At 64.8% G+C, this 15,964-nt stretch overlaps 2 protein-coding genes across 7 annotated transcripts in view; one reads left to right on the forward strand and one right to left on the reverse strand.

Annotated features, from left to right (window-relative positions):
* The window catches only part of CHLSN (cholesin), a 92,785-nt gene extending 91,968 nt beyond the window's left edge, over window positions 1-817 (forward strand). For all 5 annotated transcript variants that reach the window (XM_072943470.1, XM_072943471.1, XM_072943472.1 and 2 more), the window contains one exon: window positions 163-817. In XM_072943470.1, the coding sequence (XP_072799571.1) occupies window positions 163-348 (186 nt within the window). In that variant the 3' untranslated portion in view covers window positions 349-817. The remainder of the gene's footprint in view (window positions 1-162) is intronic.
* Window positions 818-3,355: 2,538 nt separating this feature from the next.
* Window positions 3,356-11,045, reverse strand: CYP2W1 (cytochrome P450 family 2 subfamily W member 1). Of its 2 annotated transcripts, XM_072943477.1 has the most exons (10): window positions 10,928-11,045; window positions 8,643-8,805; window positions 8,227-8,376; window positions 8,001-8,158; window positions 6,616-6,789; window positions 6,151-6,289; window positions 5,878-6,062; window positions 5,382-5,523; window positions 5,199-5,271; window positions 3,356-5,048 (listed from the first exon to the last, which is right to left on the reverse strand). In XM_072943477.1, the coding sequence occupies exons 2-10, from the start codon at window positions 8,752-8,754 to the stop codon at window positions 4,682-4,684; spliced, it is 1,500 nt and encodes a 499-aa protein (XP_072799578.1). In that variant the 5' UTR covers window positions 8,755-8,805; window positions 10,928-11,045; the 3' UTR covers window positions 3,356-4,681. The 2 variants fall into 2 exon arrangements, with proteins under 2 accessions (XP_072799578.1, XP_072799579.1); XM_072943478.1 differs by lacking the exon at window positions 10,928-11,045 and adding an exon at window positions 9,855-10,044 and having other exon boundaries at window positions 4,906-5,271.
* Between the last annotated feature and the right edge of the window lie 4,919 nt (window positions 11,046-15,964).

Below are 15,964 nucleotides of genomic sequence, written 5' to 3' on the forward strand. Positions count from 1 at the left end.
TGCTACAAAGTCTCGCTCCTCCCACTGCAGGCCCTGCTAGGGCGTGGGTGTGAGGCCGAGGCTGGGAGACGCCAGTCACCCTCAGAACAGCCCAGGGTGTGCCGTCCCCTGCAGACTGAGTGGCCTCCTGGTGGGCCCTGACCGCCGCTCTCTCCCCCGCAGGTCCCCGACGAGCACTTCCCCGCCCTGCTGGCCTACCTGGAGGGGCTCAGGGGCCGCGCCCGCGAGCTGACGGTGCAGAAGGCAGAGGCGCTGATGCGGGAGCTGGACGAAGGGGGGCCCGGCGCAGACCCCCGGCTGCTGGAGAAGACCCAGCGGATCCGGCAGGTGCTGCAGCTGCTCTCCTAGGGGCGGCCGGCGGGCCTGGGACTCCCAGGCACCCGGCCCTTGGAAGGACTGCCCCCTCCTGACTCCCTGGCCAGACTGTTGGGAGGTGGTGGTGGCTCTAGTCTCTTCGCATTAGAATGCGGTCACTCTGCAGTAACCTGGCCTCCAGGGGCCCCCAGGAAGTTGCTTACTGAGGGAAACGTCTGTTTTTCTACTGGGAACATCGTAGAGACCAGCCGGAGCCGGCCCCTCCCGCCAGCTGTGGTCCGTCAGTGGGTGGGTTTGGGCCCCACGTCGGTCTGGCAGTCCCTCTGGTGGTGCAGGCCTCCCAGTCCCCTGCCTGCGCCCACCCAGGGCCCGAGCTGAGGCTTGTGCCCCTTCCTCCTCCCTCCTCGGGCTATGCCACGGCCTTGCTGACCAGTTACAGGGAAAACCTGGGTGTGTTTTCAATAAACACCAGCCTCTGGAGGCTGTGGCTCTTCTCCCGCGATCTGCTCTCATTTCCCTGCAGGCCGTGGAGTGGGCGTGGTCGGCTGTCCTCCCCAGGACGCGTCCAGGCAACACACATGCTTCTTGCCGCGGGGCTGGCCCCTAGTTCTGCAGCCCCGCTTCCGGGAGTCCGTGGTGACCGTCCCCCCCCCCCCCCCAGCCCAGGAAGCACTTGCTCTCCACACAGGAACGGATGCGGTCTGCCCTGGAGGCTGCACTCGGAGGGAGGGAGCGAGCGGGCCGCCGCCTTGCAGCGGCCCCACAGGAGGGCCGTGTGTGCGCAACCTGGGGCCCACAGACAGGCCGGGGCGGGTACGTGTGCTCTGTAAACCCTGCCAGTGGGCCTGACTCCCTGCCCCGGCACGGTCGGCTTCTAGCCTGGAGCAGGCTCGGAGCTGCGCTGCCTGCCTCTCAGGACACTCGCCCTGGGACTCAGCTGCCCTGATGTGGGGGCTCTCAGGCCCGGCCAGTCTTGAGGCCACGGCAGCCCCAGCCTGGGGCCATCCCCAGGGAGCCCTGCTCCCGTTGCGGGTCTGTGGGCCAGGCGGCCCGGCCGCGGTGGAAGGCCTCCTTGGAGCGGCCCTGCTCGTACCCGTCAGGTGAGGCCACGAGCAGGGAAAGTCCAGCACGCGGGCGTCAGCCCCACAGACGGTCTCTGCACAGCCCAACAGCCGGGTGCCAACCTTGTGGTTCCTAAGCTTTGGGACGTCTTAGAAAACACTGAGAAACAGACGTGAGATACAGGAAGGTCCCCAGGCTACAAAGAGGGGCAGGTCCCTTGTAGGGAGTCAGGGTGGGTTGATGAGAAAAGTGGCCTGGGTTTCCTGGCGACTAAATCAGAAAGGGAAGTGCTAAGGGTACCGGGTCCTCGTGCCCGTTAACGGGGATGGTCCTGGCGAGCCGGACGCCCCCTCGCCCACACACAAAGGCGCCTGGACGCCGACCTGAGGGGCCTCCTTCCTCCCTGAGCTCCCATCAGAGGGACCAGCGCTGCTCTTGGTTGGAACCAGGCTCAGGATCCAAGTGGTTCCTGGGGTCCCCGGGTCAGAGGCGGCATTCTGATGGCCCCAGGGGCGGCTGATGCTGGGGGTCCGAGCCTGCAGCCACAGCACAAGGGCAGGGGGGGCTCCCCCAACCTGTTCTCTTCCAGATTCTGTGTCCATCACGTCAGTGGTCATGGGCACCGCCAGGGGGCAGGATGGGGCTGGGCTGGTGCGAGTGACACTTTCTGGGGTGACGGGGGTGCTGCCAAGCTCACCAACCAGTAGCAGCCCAGCCCCCCACCCCGAAGGAAGCTGCTGCCTTGGAGCCAGTAGCGCTAGAGTTTATGGCTGAGAAGCGGGTGTTTCCCGCTGGCCTCCGCCGGTGAGCAGCAGGGACTCACTGCTCCCCTCCCGTGAGCCCCAGGAGGGTCGTATCCACTGTGGATAAATTGGTGTTGAGTGTGGCCAGTCCCGTGGCTGTGCAGCGACCGTCCAGCCAGTGTCCTGGTGGCTGCCCTGCGCGCGGGAAGGAGACTCAGCCGGAGGGGCCTGGGGAAGTCAGGCCCCCGGAGCCAGGACTCCGCACTCCCCCAACCACACGTCTGCCCTCGGGGCGGACGGGGCACTGGCGGTCCTGCTGGGTTCTGGGCTTGGAAGACTGACCCGTAGAAGCCACGCGCAGTCTTTGCCACGAGCCCACACCCAGAGGTGTGTCTGCGCTCTGGTAAGTGCTGACCGTGCGGTTCTGGGAGCGGGTGGGGGTGAGGGCGGACGTCCCCCATCCCTAGCCCCCGTCCCGATTCCCACGTCAATGAGTTGAAGCACTTTGACAGACGAGTCTGGAAGGTGGGTCCAGGGGCGAGTTCGTCTTAACGAGGTAGTGGTTTCTCGGGTCAGACAGACGTCAGACTCTGCAAAATGTGCTCTTTATGGGTCACGTGCTGATTCTGTGTTAGCTCAGGAGCAGGGGGAAGGGACCAGTTTCCCCAGAGGGTAGGTGGTCTTGGCTCTCCTGGTCCCCCACCAGGTGCAGGCGGGGGTGAGGGGAGCCCGAGAATGGGGGCCTGGGTCCCCTGCAGAGGCCGAGAGAGGGCAGGACCCGAGCCCTGGACCCAGCCATCGGGGGACTCACACCAGCCCTCACCTCAGATCTGTTTCTGGACATGGGGTTCACTCCCTGGGGTGGGGGCCCACCGACTGGGCCAGGGGGCCGAGATGTGGCTGAAGTGGGCGTGAGTGAGGGGCGGTGACGGACAGGCTGTCGTCTGAGGGAGCCAAGCTGCGGTGATCTGGGTGCCAGCCTGGGAGGCTCGGGCCTCCAGGATGGGCCACGGGGATGTCGAGGTCGCATGGTGGGTCTCCCCACCCCGGACACCTATGGGCGGCTCCCCCTACCCTGCTAGAGCTGCAGGCACAGCGCCCCACGAAGACCCTTCCTCACAGGAGCCCAGAAACAGGGTTCCCGAACTCCCCTGTGTGTGAGGACACCCCTGGGGTCACCCCTGTTCCCAGCCGTGTTCCAGGGCCTCTGCCCACCCCCAGCTCGCAACCCCCCAGCTGCATTCAGGCCACCAAGGCTGCCTGTGGGGACTCAGGCCGCCCAGAGCAGTGCACTTTTAAAACTTTTTCTGCCAGGACTAACACCTTCCAACCCAGCCAAACAGCTTCTTAAATTTGTTCTTGGCAAATTAAAATAATTGCAGTAAAACTTCAACTAATTAACTGGGTTCTTTTGAGAAAACTTAAAAGTCACCTTTGAAAGTGGTTCATTTTGACGCCTGTTCTTAAAAGCTATGAAAATACGCGTCTTGGCTTCCGAGTCCTGCCACCCGGGCCTGGGTCCTCTGGGAGGCGCACGGACGGGGCCCTGCGATGCTAGCGCCTTCTCTCCCAAAAGTTTTACCGCCGCCTCCCGCCACAGCCCACTCTTCAAACAGCAGCTTCCTGGAGGGTCTGCCGCAGCCTTCATGCCCTGCAGCCGCGCCCTGGGCGAGGCGGGCTCCCTCCGCCCCGCCTCGGACCCCGGTCACGTCAAACCCACAAGAAGAGGACACAGCGAGGGCTCCCTGCCGGCCACCCAGCCTTCTTTTCTCCAGGGACGCGGTGACTCGGAGGCCTCCCACTCCCCCTTCTCCCAGAACCCCACTCCCTTCATCACCAACACCTGGTCTGGCCAGACTAATTCGTGCTAATCTGATGTTCCCCGTCCCCACCCTCCAGGAAGGCCCTTTGACCGCCAGCTGGGAGCAGGGGCTTCCTCTGTGTACCCCCAGCCCTGCTCTCCTTCCAGTCCAGTCCTCGTTTGGCAGCATCCAGCTCACCAGGGAGAAGACGTGGAGAAGGTGTCAGTGTCACCTTCGCTGTTTGCGCGGAACCCACCAGCGCCCCTAACCCCCTGCCGTGGCTTAGACCCCTGCCCGCCGCCCACTGCCAGCCGGCTCCTCGGGTGCTCCTCCTCAAGAGAGGCTGCCTCCGTGGAGAGCAGAGAGCCAGTTCTGGGCTCTGAGACGCCAGGGCTTCAGTCCTGGAAGGGCCCGGGGGCAGGCGCAATGAGGGACAACGGTGTGGGGTCAGACTGGACCAGAGAAAAGGCTCTTGGAGGTGACCTCCCTGCAAACTCCTACTCACCCCTCCCGCCCAAGCCCCCTCTGTCACTCTCTGGGTGGTAGCTGTCCCTCAACCAGCCCGTCTCCCACCTGGGACATCTCTGTGGTTCCCCTGGGGCTCAGGGGCCTGGCTCCATGGCAGAGAGAGCCGAGAACGCTGGCCTGAGTCTGGCCTCCGCGTGGATGTCACCCTGGGGCCCAGCTGCCCCCTGCCACCTCCCTGCACCTCCGACTGCAGGTGGGCGGCAGCCCTGTGCCTGGCGGGGGTTTGCCTGGCTACGTGACCCTGGTGGGAGCCAGATGGGGGCAGTGTAGAGGGGACACAGGAGAGGGAGCAGTGGGAAGCCCAGGGGAGGCCTGCATGGGGTGTGATGAGGTGAGGCTGCACCATTGGGGGTGGGGGTGTCTGGTGTGGACAGAGCAGCGGCTGATGCCCTGGGGTCTGGGGCCCGGGGCCTCAGAAGGAACAGGATCAGGCCGGGTGGGGCGTTCAGGGCGGGAGTGGGGCTCCCCTGCCCACCTTGGTGCCTGGGTGAGGCTGCCCAGCCCATGGTGGCCGCAGCAAAGAGTCCAGCAAGGGGCCGTCTTTCCGTCCATCCATGCTGCCCCGTCACCCTCGGCACCCCAGAGCCAGGAGTTTATCCTGCAGTCAGGCCAGGCCTCCCTCAGTCAGCGCCCCTGCAGCCTGGACACCGCGCACAGGGCCTGGGCTGGCGGCCGCATGGTGAAGGCTGGGGCGGGCGTGGTGTCCAGGGTGGCGGGGCTGAGGCCGGGCGGGGGCAGGAGGTGGTACCTCTGGAGGAGGCCCACGAACAGCAGGAAGAGCTCCGACCTGGCCAGGCTCTCCCCCACACAGACGCGGCGGCCTGCAAGGGACACGGAGGCGCAGGGTGGGGGCTCCTATCTCCTGGAGGGGAGGGCATCCCGGGGCTGTGGCGGGGGGAGCCTGGGCCGCCTGCCCGCAGGGCTGTGGTACCTGCGGAGAAAGGCAGGAAGGCCGCCCGCTTCACGAAGCGCCCGTCAGCGTCCAGGAAGTGGCCCGGGTTGAACTGGCGCGGGGTGTCCCACTGCGTCTTGTCCAGGAGCACGGAGCTCAGCAGGGGCACCACGGGCGTGCCCTGTGGGCAGGCGGCAGGTGGGCTGGCTGGACGCCCCGTCCACCCAGGCCAGCCCAACGGGGTGTACAGGAGAAAGCGTCCCCAAAGACGACGGGGAGATGGGGTGGGGCCTGGCAGGGGTCTTCTGGGGGCGCAGCCCCATCTCCCAGGTGACCCCCAGGCCACACCGTGTGCACCCAAATCTGCCTTGAGGAAGCCCCAGGTTCAAGGGGGCTGTGAGGCCAAGGGCTGCCCCCCGCTGCACCCCTTTCCCACCTCCCATGGGGACACCTGCCCCCACCCACCCCAAGCAGAGGAACAAGTGGACGAAGGGCCAGGAGGGGGCCAGGGGCTGTGTGGGCCCGGCCCTCCCACCTTGGGGAGCAGGTAGCTGCCCAGTCGGGTGTCAGCCGTGGTGCACCGGGGCATGTGGGGCAGGAGGGTGATGTACCGCTGGACCTCGTGCAGCACAGCGTTGGTGTAGGGCAGGGCCTGCTGGTCCTCCGGCCTGGGGGGCCGCCCAGGCCCCAGCACACAGTCCAGCTCTTCCTGCACCCGGCCTGTGGGCGAGAGGGTGGACGCCAACGTCCTGGGAGCCTCCGCCAGCTTGGCCCTGGGCCCCGGGGAGGACGGGCTCTCCCAGCTCACCCTGCACCTGTGGGTGCTTGGCCATCAGCAGGGCGGCCCACTGCAGCGTGGAGGAAGTGGTCTCCGTGCCAGCCATGACCATGTCCAGGGCGCAGGCCACCACGTTGGCCTCGGCAAACAGGCCCTCAGGATCGTTCCCCTGCAGAGGTGAGCAGGACCTGGCTCAGCTGGAGGCTGGGCTCCATGGACCCCTGACCCAGGCTCGGGCTCAAGAAAGGGGAGGACAGAGCCAGAATCTGCTGAGCACCTACTACATTCAGGGGTCACTGCAGCTTCCCCTACAAGGCAGGCACTACAAATGCACCATCTCACAGAGGAGGAGACCGAGGCTCTGGGAGACTCCCAGCCAGGAGGTAGAGCAGCAGGGTAAGTGCAGGACCAGCATAAGTTCCTCCCTCTCCTCCTGGGTGGGGCCCCAAGATGCCCCCAAGGCCTCTTGGGAGGTGAGGCAGGTCCTGCCCACACCTGTCCCTGCTGGATCAGGGCGTCCAGGTAGCTCTGCACGGGGCCCTGCGCAGTCATGTGGGGCCGCCGTGCCTCCAGAAGGGTCCTCAGGATGGCCCGAACTTCCTCGATCTTACGCAGGACTGGGCGGTGCAGCTGGAGGAGGGCTCCAAGCCAGGGGAAGACGTTGAAGAGCTGGGGGCGGGGCGGGACAGTGTGGCGAGGGTGAGGACGCAGGCCCCACAGCGCCACCTGGCTAGAGGGCTCTGTCCTCCAGCAGGTGTGTTCTCTTGTCCGGGACCCCCAGCTCCCCACTCCTGGGGCCCCTCCCTCACCCTCCTGGTGAGACCAGCTCCCCAAGGACTCTGACAAAATCCTCCATCAGAGTGTAGGTTCCATGCGAGTCCCAGCAGGCGACTGTCATCAGGCCCCACTCCCCACCCACCAAAGCTGGTCAGACAGAAGGGGACAGGGTTGCTGCCGTGAAGATAACTTTGAATCTTCTGAGAGTCGTAAGAGAAAAAAAAAGAAGAATTTGCAAACTTCAGAGCGTCAGCCCAGCCCGCTGTGAAATGGGGTGACAGCACTGCCGGTGTGACAAGCTTGTCCCGGGGCCGTGCATCCGGCCCGCAGGCAGCTCTTCACAGGCGGCTCTTCACAGACGTCGGCGGCCACCCCAGCTGCACTGACACCACTGTGTGTCCCAGAACACGAAGCATGCCGGGATCGGGTCGCCCGGGAAGGAAGGCCACGGAATATTCCGTCCCCCTGGAACCGCCTGACCCTCTGGCCTCTGTCCCCCGGGGCTCCCTGGGGGCACTTAGCCAGGCCGGCTTTTGCAAATCTTCCTGCCGGGCTGAGGCTCCTCTAGCCCTGAGGGGTGAATTCGCATCAGGGCTGAAGCCTGAGCCCCCACTCGAAGCCCATGGCCTCAGAGGGTGAAGAGACGGGCTGAGAAGTTCATACACAGCCCACTAAACGTGCTTCAGCGAGTCTAGTGAAAAGTGGCGGTGTGGCTACGAGAGAAACATTTTAAGTTCTGGAAAGGAATGAAATGCGCACGGCCCTGGGGGTTCCGAGCATCAGGAGACACCCCTGTGATACGGGCATCGAGCCCTCATTCCCCCGACCTGCGAGCAGGCGCATCTATTGCTGAAGGGAAGGGGCGGGGGGGATGGGGGCCCCCGACCCCGCCCTCCTCAGGAGCACAGGGACTGGCCTGGGGGTGCGGCCGGCTGACGTCAGGAGCAGGGCGCCCCTCACCCCTCAGCTCCGACCCCAGAGGAGCTTCCCTGAGGCAGCAGCTCACCCTCCCTGGTGGGGGCCAAGCTGGGACCCCCTCCCGCCCCAGTCCCAGGCCCGCCTTCTGTGCTCGCCACTCCCGGCCCGGGGCAGTGGCCTCTCACCTGCAGGCTGGGTGCCCCCAGGAGGACCATGACCTCATCGGTGAGGCCCAGCAGGGACACGAACACAGGGTCACAATAGTCGAACCGCTGGCCGAAGAGGAGCGTGAAGGTGATGTTGGAGGGAGCCCAGCCGAGCAGGGCCAGCGGGAAGGGCTGGCCTGGGGGTGGGAGAGAGGCCTCAGCGGGGAAGGGCTCCCGGGGACGGGGTGCCCCAGCCCCCACTCACCTCTGTAGCTGTCCAGCTGCCCCGTGAGGCACCTCAGCTCCTGCAGGACCTTGTTGGCCACGGTTGCCCTCCCCACGCCCAGGCCGTGGAGGGTGCGCACGGTGAGCTGGCGGGCGGCCCTCCAGCGCACCCCAGACGAGAAGAAGATGCCTGCAGGCGGACACGGCCAGTGAGCAGCCCCCGGAGCTGCAGTCTGGAGCGAGGGGGACGCCCGGGGTCGGGCAGGGCTGGGGCCCCAGGAGTGGCCTTGCCTGGCCCGAGTCCCCTGGGTGCCCGGCCTGCCATGTGGACACCCTGGCGCTCCCCAGGGGCCATGCTGCTGGGAGGGAGGGGCCCTTCTCGGCACCCACCCCTCCGGGGGACACAGGGCCCCCAGAGCAGTGCTGACCTCTGCCTGCCCTCCGCCGCACACCTACCTCCGCCTCCCTGGATGAGCTGGAAGATGGCAATGGGGGGGCGGCCGGCCAGCTTCTGCCCGGTGCCCACCAGGGCCTCCCTCACTGCCTCATAGCCGGTCAGCACCACCATCTTCTGGCTCCCCAGATGGACAGTGAACACTGGCCCATACTGGTCTGCGAGCTGGCGGGACGGCAGAGGGATCAGCCTGCTGCCCGCCCCTGGCCCCGGGAGCCCCTCAGGCCGCCCCCTCTCGCGTGGGGAAGACACGGGGTAGACCTGGGGCCGGCGGGTGGGGGCGGCCCAGCTGGGTCTGTGGGAAGGACGGGGCTCTGTGTGCCCTTCCCCTTTGGTCCTTACGGCACCACTGCCTGAGGCGGGAAGGGCTGACCTCTCCCCACTATATGGGTGAGGAGACTGAGGCCTGGAGGCAGGGAGTGAGTGGCTGTGGACACGCGGCTGTCCCTGTCCACCTCTGCTCTGCCCCCACTGTGCCGGACGGCGGTCTCCAGGGCCCAGCACTGGGCCTGAGAACCCTGTGGCTGCAGCCGGATGGGCGCTGCCCCAGCTGACGGTACTTCATGGGGCAGGGGGCTGTGGGGCCCTCCTCCCCGCCCGCCTGCGGGGCCTGGGGGCCACCAGGCAGCCACGTGGCTGGGTCCTGAAGGGCTCATGGTGGGGGGACCTGGGTGGGGGCTGGCTGAATGGCCCCCATGGGCGGGGGCCAGGCCTGCACCTCTGCTTTACTCCCGGGCCCCCAGCTTGATGTGGGAAGGAGCCACACCCAGCTGGGGTCCCACCTGCCCCACGGGCACATCTGTGCGCTGGCCCTGGTCTTTTCTGTTGCCAGACCTCTGCTGCCTGGTGCTGCCACCAGGAGCCCCTGCCTCCTTCCCTCCACTGCCCCCAAACCTGGCCCTCCTGTTGGCACTCATCTAATGCTGCCTCCTCCAGGGAGCCCTACTGGCTTGCCACACCTGGCACCCTGCTCCTTGGATGGTCTGTCTGTTTCCATATGAGGCAGAGTGTCCCTTCCCCAAGGCAGGGTGGGCATTTGGGCCTCCTGTGTCTCCTGCCAGGCCAGTACCAGGCTGAACACGAGCCTCTCACTCAGAGGGGTCCTGGAAAATGGGGGCTCAGCTTCCCCCGAGACGGTTTCCCCTTCAGGGCTGGCAGGGAGCCCAGCCCGGGCCCAGGCGTGGAGCCAGGTTAGGACGCGCCTGCTGACCTACCTCCATCAGGGACTGGTCCTGCTGTGACAAACGCAGCAGATGCAGGTTCCCAATAAGGGGCAGCGGGCGCGGCCCCGGGGGCCAGCGAGGGGCTGGGGAGGGGCTGCAGGTGCAGGAGCGCAGCAGCCCCCAGAGCACCAGGAGCCCCAGGAGCCCCAGGAGCAGCAGGGCCATGAGGCCGGCGGGTGGCGAGGCCCAGCTCCCCTGCCAGGGAACGCCCCGCTCCTGTAAGTCCTCCTTGGAGGGCGTGCCAGCACCCCACCCACCCCACCACCCCGAGAATGTGGAATGAGCAGTTCCTGGGGACAGCCAGGCGGCTTAAAGTGACAGGCGTGTGTGGAATGTGGGGTCGAGTCTGTGGCGGGGGGCCCGGGGGCCGGGGGGCTGTCTGGGGGGCTGCATCCTTGCTCCTCGCCTCCCTGGGAAGAAGGCGGCGCAGTGGCCGGCCTGCCCCCCGCGGCTGTCAGCCTGCTCGGTTCCTCCATCAGAGCCGGGACTCAAGGGCCTGGGGCCTCCCTGCCCCACAGGACCCCTCAGCCTCTCCCAAACCCACCACCGCCTGCGTCCACCCAGCTCCACTCTGCCTGGGCCAGTGGGGGACACCAGGCGTGGAGCCCAGGGACGGCCCACGAGGTCTGCACAGCAGATGCCTCAAATCCTGGCCTTCAGAGGCCCCGACGGCAAGGTCACCCAAATGACACTCTGCCTCTTGGTGGCTCTGCAAACAGTGTCACCCGGGCAGAGGCACTGGCTGTGCTGGGACAGGGCCGGGGCTGGGGCAGGGCCTGCCGGGCAACAGGTGGCCAGGTTTACAGGCCCCGTCTGGCTGTGCCGCACTCTGGTCTCCTAAACCCTGGTGGCCTGGCTGGGAGGGGAGGAGGTGCTGCTTTGAGGGCTGGGAGGGCTGTTGGCACCAGAAGTGGCTGGGCCTGCTTCCCACCGCCTGCCCCAACATGAGGCGGCGGGAAGCCCATCCCCGCATGGGCCCCTCACCATGGGGCCTGTCTCCCGGGGCGCCGTCCACGCCCCTGCTCAGACCCCAGAGCCAGGGCAGCCTGAGGGCCCTTCCTTACCCATCCCAGCCTCGGTGTGCGTATCTTCTGTGACGGGGCGCTCACTGCCTCACAGGCAGCCTGTCCAGCGGTGCAGTGGCACGGCTGCAGTGAGGGAGGCCGGCTCTCTAAGCCCTGGTTCCCTGGGTCATTCGTGCTGAGCGGCTGGTACCGAGGCCCTGACTGGGTCGTGAGCTGGGGCTCCTGTCCGCCCAGGATGGCTCACAGAACTAAGTCAGCGTGCGTCCACCTAGTGCCTGTGGTACTGGTCACACGGTCAGGGTGGAGAATAGCCCCGACCCTGCTTCCTGCCCCCTGCGCCCGATCCCCGTCCCCCACGTCACGTCCACGGAGTCACACGGCGGACAGGATGACGGCCTCCAGAACATGAATGTGTCGGATCCGGCAAAGGCGGTTTGGGGCAGGAAATGAGATTGTCCTGGAGGAGCCAGCGGCCTCCAAGGGAGGAGGGGGCGGAGGAAGGGGGCCTCCCGGGGCCTCCGGGGGAACCCGCCCTGAGGAGCCACTTCCGACCTCTGACCCCCAGAGCCAGCCTGGGGGCGCGGGGATAAACCGAACCTATGTTTTTAAGCGGCAAGAGTGAGTATGCGAGTTTCCAGAAGGGTCTCTGGGCTGGAGTAGGTGGCAGGTGCCGTCCCAGCTCCCCTGGGGAGTCCGGCGAGCCCCCGACGTGCCACCTGCTGGCGCTTCCTTCTGCCCAGCTGCGCCTGTGCCTTTTTGCTCCAGTTTGTTCATGAACGGAAAACACCACGTGTTAACACGCGCGATTCGCTGAGCTCAGACACGGACACACCCACGGAGCCCTCGCCTCCCCCTGTCCGGACAGCCAGCAGCATCGGCCCAGAGCCTCCGCCTGCCCCCGGCCCCTCCCCTGCTCGAATTTCTCGACAGCCAGGTGGCAGGGATGGGACGGGAGGCTCCTTCTCCTCTCAGCCTTGTCTTGGGCTGGGCCTGCCTGTCTGTCCTCCCATCCCTGGCTTCCTCCTCCAACACCCACGGGCACGTCTCTGTGCAGTCGCCAGGGACGCCCTAAGATTACTTCCTGGAAATGGGACCCCTGAGCGAGGAGTCGCTTCTGGTCAGATCTGGCGATGTTCCCATCCGGCGAAGTGCCTGCACCCCCGAACCCCAGGCCCACCCACAGCAACACTCTTCCCGCCCCCGTGTCCGCAGAACGTCAGGAGGAGCCCCCAGCTCCGGGCTCTGAGGTACAGGTGCCCCCCCCCCACTGCCCCTCCACCTCCTGCCCTCCAGCACCCAATGCCAAATGCTGGGGATCTTCCAGGCTCCATTCTGCCCCCCTCTTCTGTGCCCACAGCTCCACTGGGTCCAGGGAGGCCTCTCCAGCCACCTGTGTGGCCCTTCCCCTGTGTCTCATCCTGGTCCTAACGCTGTGACTGGTGTCTTCCTGAAAAGAGGAGATAGACGCAGAGCCTCGGGGAAGGCGGCCTCGCGATGACAGAGGCAGAGACAGGAGGGATGTGGCCAAGACAAGGGACACCGGGGCCCCCAGACACTCGAAGAGGCAAGAAGGACCCTCCCCTGGAGCTGCCAGAGGGAGGTGGCCCTATGACACCTGACTTCAGACTTCTGGCCTCCAGAGTTGCAGGAGTGTATGTTTATCGTGTTTGAAGCACCCCCGGCCCAGGAGAGCCATGCAAGCTGTGTTCAGAAAAACACAGAATTGGCAGAAATGAGGCCGATGGGTGACAGTGTGTCCCTTCACTGGGTCATTGTCTCACTGGCCTGCCTGAGTGGCATCGCACCCCAGGAGGGCCGCTGTGTCTCGCTCGCCATTTACTGCCCAGCGGGCCCAGGTGCCACACAGCTAGACACCAACCTGCATAAAATGGGAAAGCCGTGAGCAGTTCCCCCATAAAATGCGAGAGAGTTCTGTCTGGCAGAGAAGATAACCCGAAAGGCTATGGCTTTATTGTTCTGTAAGATATTAACCAGTCTTCTGTCCAACTCAGCAGTCTGTCTCCTCCGGCGGCACATGGATGGGTCAGGCTTTGAGCAATTCCTCTTTGAACCAGCCTCACCATCTAGCCAAGTTCCCTTGTCACCAGGTTAGATAAAGCTCTGACACGTGTTCAGTGTCTACTTGTCTGGGAGCCTTTTGAAAATTACACTTTGGCAGCAGAGTTTATTGAAGTGGAAAGATCAGCAGTATCTGGGTTCAGACAGAGGCTGATCCAGGGACCGGGTGATGGCATTAGGATCCGGATGGTTTCTCCTCACCCTTGGGTCTGCTGGCTTCACTCCTGGGGGCAGGGGAGGGGGGCTCTCTGTCCCTGGTGGCAGGACAACACCTGCTGCCCGGGCTGGCGTCCTCTGGGCTGCGGTCCAGTGAGCTGGCCCACCCACCGTACCCTGGTGCCCAGGTGGGAGCCTGAGATTTGTTCTGGTCAGACTGGTCGGCCAGGCCCAGCGGGCTGGGGTTGCCATGCTCTGTCTGGGGCTCAGACCACATCTGGCCTTGACACCAGGGGCGGGGGTGCTCCCCAGAGGGGGCTGGAGTTACACAGACCTGGCTCCCGGCTCAGCCCCTCCACCCACTGGTCAGCGAGGGCAGAGGGCACCTTCCCATAGCAGCTGTGACAACAGTGCCCAGCCCGCAAGGTCTTCGTGTGACTGGCCCACCACCCATTGAGAGCAGGGAACCCTGCCCTTGAATCCGGGTGCGGGCTGGTGACCACGGTGGAGGCAAAGCCGTGTGACTTCAGAAGCTGGATCACTAAAGTGACAGGGCTTCCACCAGCTTCTCATGGAACCCTTGTGTAGGACACAGCTGCTGGGCTCAGGGAAGCCCAGGCTGCCGGGAGAGGGCTGTGGGGAGCAGCGCCACCACCTGCAGGATGTGGGCCAAGCTCCCAGCCACATGTGCTCTGTCTTCAGGGGTCCTAGCACACACTGGTGTGGGGACCCCAGCTGACCCCACATGGGGCTGTCTCCACCGAGGCCTGCCCACACTGCAAGTTCATGAGCAAAGCAGATGATAGTTGTTTCACACCAGTGAGTTTGGGCTGCTTGTTACACAGCAGTAGATAACTCGTACACTGGCTGCACATCCCTGGGCGAGGGACTTGACCTCTGTGTCTATGTGTGGGATGAGCATAGTAGTAATACCTGCCTGACTGCGTTCATTCTTCAAAAAATATTAACTGAGCACCTACTATGTGCCGGGCCACTGTTCTAGGCCCCAGGATACCATGTGAAATGGCCTAGCACGTAAGAGGGGTTCCCAAAACACAGATTCCTCCCCTGCTTTTCGTACCTGTGCAGCACTAAACATCTTGGATAAAGCAGTAACCATTTGCCAGGTTCAGATGGGACAGTTAAAAGCTGGCTGTAACCTCCAGGTCACTGGGCCCCTGAGGCTTCCCTGGTCCCTCAGGGCCGACAGATGGAGAGGCTGCGCGCAGTCCTGGCGGGGAGGGGTGTCCCTTTCACTGCTAAGCGGTGTGATCTAGTCAAGTGGAAAAGTGCTGTTTGCTGGGTAATACAAGCCTCTATTGTTCAAGGCCTGGAAACACATGGGTGAATAACCCAGTGCACGGCCCCGGGCTCCAGCGGTGTAAACACTGTTGATACGACAAAAACAGGTACAGTCTTCCTTTTGTAGTTTTAAGTGGCCCCAGGCTGGCCCAGGCCCAGACGACTGGAATGGGCTTTCCTGGGGCCCGCCCGCTTCTCCCTGTGGGCCCCCACCGACGGCCCACCAGCATTCCCACCCAGCAGAATCCAGCGCCAGGCACAGAGACCTGCTTGTGTGCACCGTGGAGGGACCCTTCGAGTTGGGGGAAGCTGGATGCCTTCTGGAGGAGTGAGCATCTGGGCCAGGCCTGGAGGAGGGGCAGGCTCGGGGAGGGGGCACTGGCACATCCAGCCCGGCACTTCCCTGCAAGCCCCCAAGACTACAAGGAGCAGCGGTGCTGGCTCACGGCAGGGCCTGGGGGCGAGGAAGCCTGTCTAGGGGGGCCAGCTGGCGGCTCTGCGATGCTGAGGGCCCTCTGTGCGGACGTCTGGGGCCTGGCACACGGCTGGGGCCAGCACTTGTTAAACGGGTGGGGTGGGTGCGGGGATGGAGGTTGGAGCTCAGGGTGGAGTCACAGACAGGAGACGGAAGCCAGAGGCCTGGAGTCAGGGTGGCGGCCCAGGTGCAGGGCGGGGAGGACCTCTGCTGGGGAGAGTAGGGGCCTCCACTGAGCCCTTCCACTGTCGTCATTGTTACCACAGCAACAGTAAGAAATGGCATAGGGACCTGAGCAGGATGCATTTCTACTCTGTTGTGGTTGAATGGTGTCCTTCCCAAATCCTTACGTTGAAGCCCTAGTTCCCAGTATCTTAGAATGTGACCTTTTGGGGACCAGGATCGTGGCAGCTGTAAGTAGTTTAGATGAGGTCACTGGGGTGGGCCCTCACCCAGGATGACCGCGTGCTAACAAAAGGAGCAAATCTGGACAGAGACACACAGGGAGAACGCCCTGTGATGAGGCAGAGATGGGGTGAAGTCTCTGCAAATCAAGGAAGACCAAGGGTTGCCGGCCCACCACCAGTGTGGAGGGAGAGGCCTGGGGCAGACACCCCAGTCGCAGACATGCAGCTCCCAGAATGGTGACAGAATCAATTTCTGCTGTTCTAAGCCACCCAGAGTGTGCACTTTGTTACGGAAGCTAGCACTCCTTCCTTCTCACCAGGTAAGCGCCAGGATTAGGCGCCGGCGCCCGGGAGGAGGGGTCCCTGCAGACTTGCAGGGATGCAGAGACCTCAGGCGCAGCCTTCCAGCACAGTGCGAGTCCGCTGTGTGTCCTTGGGCAAGCTGCTGAACCTCGCTGAACTTCCTTTTCCTCATCGTAAGGAGATGACCTGGCCCTCTGCCGCTGGGTTGTCGTGAGTGTCAGGGGGACCAGACTGGGAAGGCCCCGCGGAGAAAGCGAAGAAGAAAGGTCAGGGCCTGTCGGCGCCCAGGGGCGGGGCCCTGGGGGGCGGGCCTGTACGGCGAGGGGCGGGGCGGGGCCTAGGCCGCCAGAAGCC

Source organism: Vicugna pacos, chromosome 18 (genome assembly GCF_048564905.1).
Source record: "Vicugna pacos chromosome 18, VicPac4, whole genome shotgun sequence".
Lineage (NCBI taxonomy): Eukaryota > Metazoa > Chordata > Mammalia > Artiodactyla > Camelidae > Vicugna > Vicugna pacos.

What these genes read in the sequence shown, in the direction of transcription:
- CYP2W1 (XM_072943477.1), bottom strand. Translation starts at nt 8,754, where the DNA reads ATGGTGGTGCTGACCGGCTATGAGGCAGTGAGGGAGGCCCTGGTGGGC. An exon ending in GCAGCTACCTGCTCCCCAAG is followed by an intron (nt 5,524 to 5,877) that starts GTGGGAGGGCCG and finishes GCCTGCCCACAG; the next exon opens with GGCACGCCCGTGGTGCCCCT. An exon ending in CTTCCTGCCTTTCTCCGCAG is followed by an intron (nt 5,272 to 5,381) that starts GTACCACAGCCC and finishes TGTCCCTTGCAG; the next exon opens with GCCGCCGCGTCTGTGTGGGG.